Source organism: Penaeus japonicus, unplaced genomic scaffold, assembly GCF_977035675.1.
Source record: "Penaeus japonicus unplaced genomic scaffold, GWHDUDI00000001_assembly GWHDUDI00000013, whole genome shotgun sequence".
NCBI lineage: Eukaryota > Metazoa > Arthropoda > Malacostraca > Decapoda > Penaeidae > Penaeus > Penaeus japonicus.
In genome coordinates, this window is record NW_028234415.1 from 8,006,022 (window position 1) to 8,014,570 (window position 8,549).

The 8,549-nt window shown below is 32.1% G+C and overlaps 1 protein-coding gene across 3 annotated transcripts in view; it reads right to left on the bottom strand.

Annotated features, from left to right (window-relative positions):
- The window catches only part of LOC122261055 (dipeptidyl peptidase 8), a 27,513-nt gene extending 19,640 nt beyond the window's left edge, over positions 1 to 7,873 (bottom strand). The window contains exons 1-9 of one of the 3 annotated variants that reach the window (XM_043028558.2): positions 7,467 to 7,873; positions 4,872 to 5,144; positions 4,512 to 4,721; positions 4,009 to 4,138; positions 3,578 to 3,718; positions 2,229 to 2,331; positions 1,440 to 1,613; positions 1,074 to 1,239; positions 431 to 590 (exon numbers count right to left, since the gene is read on the bottom strand). In XM_043028558.2, the coding sequence (XP_042884492.1) occupies positions 431 to 590; positions 1,074 to 1,239; positions 1,440 to 1,613; positions 2,229 to 2,331; positions 3,578 to 3,718; positions 4,009 to 4,138; positions 4,512 to 4,721; positions 4,872 to 5,126 (1,339 nt within the window). In that variant the 5' untranslated portion in view covers positions 5,127 to 5,144; positions 7,467 to 7,873. Of the gene's footprint in view, positions 1 to 430; positions 591 to 1,073; positions 1,240 to 1,439; positions 1,614 to 2,228; positions 2,332 to 3,577; positions 3,719 to 4,008; positions 4,139 to 4,511; positions 4,722 to 4,871; positions 5,145 to 7,253; positions 7,395 to 7,444 lie in introns of those variants that run through there. The other 2 variants (XM_043028559.2, XM_086543128.1) reach the window with 2 other exon arrangements.
- Positions 7,874 to 8,549: the final 676 nt, after the last annotated feature.

An 8,549-nucleotide genomic window follows, 5' to 3' on the forward strand; every position in this document is an offset into this window, starting at 1 on the left:
TAGTCACTCCAAAAGAATCAACTTTAAAGGCTAACTCACTACACTCATATCATCACCAATGTCTAAAACTCTAAGTCTTTCCCACTGTATATAATAACAACTTCCAACATAATATTGTCTAAGATACGGAATCACAAATACAAACTTTTACTTTATCATCATGAAAATAAACATTTAAAGCACCTTGAATAACAAACAGCATTTTTTATAAAATCTAAAAGTAATAAAATTCCTCTAAAATAAGGAATATCTAGAAGAAGGCATCCTCATAAATGTTGACCTTTCAAGGAGAACTGAATTACCATTACCATATATACATGCACACCCACACTCACATTCAAACATTTTCATACACTTACAAACACCCACATCAACATCCACACACTGTTACGTTGTCTCTGTCCCCTTAAAAAGCACATAAATATAATACCTTGGTCTTCATGTGCGGGCTGGTCCTCAGTACTGGTGGGAGGAGACAATTGAGTCAAAAACAGGTACAGATGTCTGTAACCCGACTCTTCACTTGCCCATATCAACATTCTCTGTGTAGGATCTGGGTGACTCTTCCACCAGTATAATAAATTGTGAACCTGAAAATTATTTTATATGACAAAAATATGAATAATGAATACAAAATGAAGAAGAAAATAAATAAATGAATTCATGAAATTAAATCTGAGATATCAATAACACAGCATTACTACTATTACTACTAAAAGTGATGAATAATAACAAAAAACACATATATAAAAACAATCATGGTAGTGAAACTAATCAGGAGACAAGCATTGACTTTCATATAGACAAGGGCTCAGTTATAAAAATAAGGCACTTCCTAACTGAAATGGCACTTTTCTTTCCCCTACTTTGATTTATGTGGCACTTTTGATATAAAGTGGAAAAAGTACAGCTCAAGCAGCCCCCTCCTCCCCATCTACATCTGAGATACTATTGATACAATAATTCTAGAAATCATTAACAATAGTTATGAATGTAAACAAAGTTACAAGCATCATATCTTTCTGTCATCTAAACTCTTTCTACAATGCCAGACAAAAGTTTGATATTCTCACATCTATCCAGGTGTTGGAGTGTTGTGAGATGAGGACATGTGGAGAGAGCGATGGCACTGCCGGGGCTGAGGGTGCAGCTGGGCTCTTCTGACCCGTAAAGGATGAGAGTGACAGCAGGATCAACTCTAGACGCTGCTGTCTGCGGTCAAGCAGTTGACACCAGATCCTGCAAAATTATAGAAGTGTTTGGTATTAGTAAGAGGAAAGAGCAAAATAAAAATAAAAATAAAAACATATGGCATTACACTGAATAAATAAAAAAGAAAAACACTAATTACTTCATAGAATGACAAAATCAAATAACCAACATCCAATAAGGCAGAAAAAGCAGTGAAAAAGACGAAAATTTTTTATAAAGTCCCTCACTGGTTGCCATCGGGGGTCCAGCCAACTCGAACTAAGTACTCATGCCATGGTGCCAGCTGCTTGAGATCGTGACGCAAGTGCCGTGTGGTCACTCTCAACTCCTCATTTGGACCAACTTCAATTTCTAACAATCTGAGAGTAGATTCTGCATTGGCCATTCCTGCTCTTGGAAATCTGGAAAAAAAAGGAAAAATTTACTGAAACCTTATTGAAACTAAAAAAAATATGGTTGTAAATTCTAACTCTAAATTAGTAGATGTATCAGTACCTACATTGTGTTAACATTCTTTAACATTCTAACAGGAATAAAGCATATTAGTAGAGAGTTTACACTTATAACAACTCCTAAATTACTTGGAAAACTTTCTCTCATTTTGTAGTTTCAAGACATGGGAAAATATAATCTCAATTAAACTCATGCATACAAACATAAAAACCAACATTCATACATGGGAGTAAGTTTTATAAATATAGACAATTCCATGACTAGATATTCATATCTTATTTGCATATCTTGCCATAGTATTCTTTATATATGTTAAACTCACAGCCACAATAAAAGTTGATATTTCTCTCTGGACAAAATGAGAGAAGACAAAGAGAGACAAGGAGAGACAAAGAGAAACAAAAAGACAGATAGACAGAGAGCACCCAACAAATTTATATGGTACCTGCTGTGGGGTGCTGCATAATTATGGCCAAGATAATAAAATAAGAAACAAATAATAAAGAAATTAAATAATAAACAAATTAATAAATAACAACGAAAAAAAAAATTGCAATTCATACCTGAATTCATCCAGCATCCCAGCAGAATCATCAGGAAGTATAAACTGTACTATAGGAACTTCACTCTCATCAACCTCTTCATAAAGTAAACGGTATACACCATCTGCAAAAAATGTAAACAACTAAGTAAACATTGCAAGACTGTTGTTGCAATATTTTGAAAGGTAAATGGTAAAGAAATAAAGAAAAAAAAAAATACACAACAGCCATACAGCACATTTAGATCAAAGTTCACATTAAAGTTATGAACAAAACTGAAATAAATTTAAAATTAATCAAACTTTCATATATAGTTGGCCCCTTACATTTCATATGGACTGCATTCCTTAGCCCCCCCCACTCCCCCAACAAAAAAAATAAAATTCAAGAATGCTTGCTGTGGATATCACTTGTATTACTGGCGAGGTGGTTATGCACCCTTTACTATGGTTTTATCTTTTTTTTTACATATAGATGGATTCCATAAGGCTTTCGTCACAAATTAGTCAACTAGTAGGACTACCTGACTTTATCTGTTTTTCTCCTTTATTCAATTTCAAGGTGGATATAAAAATTATTTATATTATGATCATCATCATCACTAACTTTATCATTACTATCATATTATCATCTTTTCAATAACATTAATAACAACAATAATAATATACAAAAATAATAATAATAACAATCAAAAATTACAAAAATGGGGTTTACACCAAAGGTCAGGTAGGCCTACTAACTGTCTCCTTGGTAACTACATATTAATTGAATGGAACTATCCATATGTAAAAAAAAATATTTATATATACATATATAAAATAAAATAAAAATCACACTTGACAGTGCATGTATACATGTACTCTATTCTCAAGCCCATTTCTTGGTTAATCCATATAAATAACAGAATACAATTATATCATAAGAACTCTAGAGGTTATGAAAATTAATAATAAAAGTATAGTACATATTCATACATATATAATATACTAGTGTCATCTTATAAATTTGAAGACCAAAACTATTTACTTGAATGTATATTTCACAAAAAGCTGTATTTCTTTAGGCCTAAAAGTTAAAAGTGTACATGAGAGACAGGATGGGAGAAATAAGCCAAACGTAACATTTAACCCTAATGATGAATCTCTATGTGAACTTATTTTCTTTTGAGTATTTAATATCTATATATTTGCAACAGCTTTTTATTGTAATTTTTTATTCAAGAGTCTTCAGAAGATATTTACATATTCTGTATATTTTTCACAATATTCTAAACATCTGACAACTACATCATCAGCTGATTTTCTATCCTTTTCATAAATCTTAATACATAATTAATAATAAGTAATTTATGACCATTTGGCATAACATACCTGGAGATACAGGCTGCCACCAGTAACCCTGATAGCGTGTAAATTCTTCTTGCATGACATACGAGGGCATTCCTGCGCTCTTGGGGTCATATTCAAGACGGCCACTACCACTGTGGACATGAGTCACTCTCTTCTCTTCTCCTGAGTCATCAACACAGCAAAAATTAATTAAGAGTCGCACATTTTTCACTACCTAAGAATAATTCCTTCCATGATTCTGATGATATTTATGATAAATTTTCATGTAAAAATTCAATGATGTCTCACTCCAATCATTCATACATGAAAAAGGCTAAATAAAGTAACTGAATTTTAAAAATTCACACTTAAATATCAATTTACATCTGTAAAGATAAGTGGATAAAAGATTTATCCCAACTGTAAAGAAGAACCTTCTTAAATATAAAAATGTAGGCAATTTCCTAATGTACCTGTTTTAGTATTATACAAGTATATGTCATATCGGGCAGCAAAAGCAATGAGGTTTGGATTTGCTGGGCAGATCTGAGGGTTGAGTCGCACTTGACAGCTTGGCAACTCTCTGGGACTGACAGGGCCAGTCTGCAATGCAAATATCATCCTTTACAAACTGCTTATCAGAAGAGGTAATATCTATGCATGAGAAATAGTATGGTTTCTCTATAATGTCAAAACAAATTAAACCTGAACAGAAAACCTGAGCAACCAACAGTGCCATCCAATTCATCATCACTATCATTAGCTATGTTTCACCAGTCTTATCAAACATTTCCCATGATCTTTAGCCTTTATTCTTCATTTGATTACATTATAGATATTTTGGTTGAAGTAGATGTCCTTTCAAACACTTGATAGCTTTTTAAAACATAGTTTATGGAGAATCTGATATCTATCATTTCTTTTCTGAAAAAAAATTGAAAAATGGCAGAAATTAGGATCAGTTTATAGCACTTACAGGTCTTTCAGGATGTACACACTGGAAGATGGTGGATGACGCTGGGAAGACAAGGGTTCCAGATGTAGGGTGCAGTTCATAGTTGGTGATGCCCCATGTAGATATGCGTCGACGTTCACTAAGCAGCTGCTCTTCCCTGGAGGTGCGGCGCCAAAGGAACGAGTGTCCAGATTCCAGAACCTCTTGATAAACCAGCTTGCTACACCAAGTCTGTTAAAGTGTGAGGAAAATCTTGATGACCGAGAAAACTAATAATTTGTCAGCAATTTACGTAAAACTGTTTCATAAAGCCCGTTAAACATTTTCATGAAAGAGTAGTCATATATATACGTGTGAGTGCACATTTACGGCATAACTTACAGTATCGAGATTAATGTCTGCATAGAAAAGGGTAGATTCCCGTCCCTGGCCTGGAGAGAGGAGGAAGTAACATCGCAGCTGCGTTGGGCTGAGCCGCCGGAAGGTCACATCAGTGGGAGTTTTGACTGAAAGGTGTAGGAAGGTCCTCCTCAGCTCTCGGACACGCTGATGAACCTCGCGCCAGTTCAGAGAGATTCCGGTGGATCCCCCAGCAGCACGCGCTACGCCACCTCCACCATTTGTTATACGTGGCATTCTTTCTCTTGTGATAAGCTGGAAGGAGAGCTGCTATTCTTAAACATCTCTAAAATAAAGTTCTTCGATATATATTGTCTAATCTTGTTAAAAATTATGAATATTTACTTAGGTACAACCTTACTTTGATTAAGCAATATATACAAGGATAAAATTGATTCCTATTTCAACAAGTATTTTCCAATATAAAGTAAGGGTATAGGCCCAAACTTCTTTATTTATAAATATTGTATCAACTTATGTATGGCATTTTAAATCTACTTTACTTAATAATAGACCTTTTAAAAGTCCCTCAAAAAATAATCAAAATAGCTAACTATGAAGACAGTGACATGGATTCCAAGATGAGATACATAGATAGAATTATAACTTTTTATATTTCATTTTCTACTTTATCTGAATAACTATATTTCAATTAGATATAGATATCCTCCAGCTTTTGCTGCAGATATCTTTTGATGTAATATATGAAAATATCAATACCATTCAAACTTTAATACAAAAATTTTATAGGTAACCTTCTAATTATAACTTATTCAGACTATATAATACTGGCATGATAAATAATAAAGTAACCATAAAAAATCCAAAAATCATTTCAGATCTGTCAATGTCACTATTATCTAATGAAATTCTTAAGATGATTATATTCTAAAATATAAAACCATCACCTTGTAATCATTTTCTTAGTAAAATTTCATATGAAGCTGCCAAATTGCCTTATATTAACAACTTTCACTGTGATTTTTTTTAAACTAATAAGATAATAACTCAATATTTGGCGTAATATTTATCTTTCAATATATTATCAATATCTTATCACATATACTGTAATCTTCATAGTTCTACTTTGATTTTTTTTTTTTTTATGAGATATATATAAGTTTCAATATCAAATATATGTATATATATATTACGATCTTTATCAAAGATACGTAAGGAATAGAAGGGTAGTGATGTCCATTTTATATAACAACTTCAAACAAAGTAATTTAGTTAATAAAACATAAAAATATAAAAAAACAATCAATCTATCTAAAAGTATGATATCACATCTGGGCACCAACTCAGCTCATACCACTGACCTACATATGAACTGGCGAGTAATTATAAATAATTAGATTGCCTGGATAAAGATGATAACAACGAATAATGACATAGAGAGGAACATTAACACTCCAGTCATATAAAATAATCAAATCACAAGTATATTGATGCAGTCAGACATCAAAGGGCTTGATGCACATCCTTATGGCCTCGAGTGATCCCTATGCACCTGTCAGCACTTAGGCAAAGACCAAAATTATTGTACTTTTTCATGTGTATTCTGACAAGACTGAGCAAATCACCACCAAATAAGGAACCAGTCCAAGCTGTATTTTGCCAGAATATACATGGTGGCAGTTTGTTGACCTTTTTCAATTCCAAAGATGATGAGGTCAGTCACTTGATGTGATCCCATAGTTAACATCTCTATTGTTATATGTCTCTTGTGGCACTGGCTAAATAGCTAGGTGATTTACCAACCCCTGAAAAATCTTTTCTTTACTTTTATGCAAATTTTTCTTTTATCAAATAGTTCCTCTGAATGGCAATAGTTCACAACCCCCAAAAGGTGAACAGGTTCATTCAAGATTGACAAAATACCAATGACATAAAAACAAATAGATGCAAAAGAAATGCACTTTTGTAACTCACAAGATCATAAAGACAATTCAAATTATACAGTAGAAGTACACAGTATCAAAGATGATAAACACTTCAATTTCATATCAACATTACAGAAACTCTGCAAATCTCCTTCTTACTTAATTTACAGACACGGATATTCTAATTAATAAAACCACAAATATGTATAATCAACAAACAAACAAGAAATAGTAATTACAAGTTACAGAACCAATATATCTCTCAAAATCTCCAGACAAATACAATTATCTTTTCAATTTGTTATCAGGCTTCATATGGCACTCAAACCTCACAATCAAAGCCATTAATTACCACAATAATTATCCATAACCGAAAAAAAACAACACACAAGGTGGAAACGACAAAAAAAACTATCATTACCATTTCTTATTTTTTTATATATAATCGAGAGACAAAATCCCCAATAAATCTCCAGACCTATTCTCATGAGGCGATGAACACCGAGTTCCTCCGGACCTACGAGCCCCGTCCGAGAACTCGAAGATTAATTCCCAGCCATAACTTCCTCTATCACGTCAAAGGGTCCAAGAAGTGAAGTGAACTGGAGGTAAACAAGACCCGATTTGGCAGGTGACACTTTCCACGTTCCTCTCTCCTCTAGTCCTCACCTCAGCCAGTTCTCATGCTCACCTGACGTGACTCAAGTCATCTTTTTTACGCCTGCTTTTCCTCTCCAGGCCTAAATTCGAGACGGAGATTATTTTTTGGGGTTAAAAAATCGTCTGTCTCAGGGCCGGTCAGGAGAAGACACCAACGCCATCTGTTGACCAAACGTTCGAACTACTTTTTCCATAGTAATGTTTTCACTATTCACTTATTTTCCTCTTCACGTCGGCATGAGTGATGACATTAATTAGTCGTAAATTAGGGCCTTTTCGGTGCTCGAGCTTTGAGCCAAGACGTTTATTTTCACATTTTGCTGAATAATGAATGCATTATCGAATCCGCGGAAACACGCAATTTTCGACCTAAAGACAGAGTGCTATAAGAATTACATTTCTCTTTTCTAAATGTCTTTTGGTGTCCTTTCATATTACCTAATGAAAAGAATTGAAAAAAAACATCATTGTTAACAAACACATAACAAAGACTTTTTTTGCACGTATGTAATTAATAGAAATTCATCACAAAAGATTATCTGAATATGTCTATCGCCAAATGCCTATAGTTTTCTACGAGCGGTGTATATACAGTATCACCTATGGGTATATATGTATGTATGTATGTATATATGTATATATATATATTTATTTATTTAATATTTATATATATATTTATATATATAATATAAATATAAATTATATATATAGAGATATATAATACACATTTTATATAATGTTTATATGCATACACACACACACACACCACACATAGTTATATATATTATATTAATTTATATTTATATATATATATATATATATATATATATATATATGTATTTATATATGAAATACTATATATATACATTAGATTTTACATATATTAGAAAAACATGAAATATATATATTTACATAAAATATAATATATATAGATATTTTTATTTAATATAATACATATGTCATATATATATTATATATATATAATACATATATATAAAATGTGTAATATATATGCATATGGATATATGTATATATATATATTTCTATATATAAATACATGTATATCTTTATATACAAATTAATTTATTTAGTATTATATATAATTAATATATAT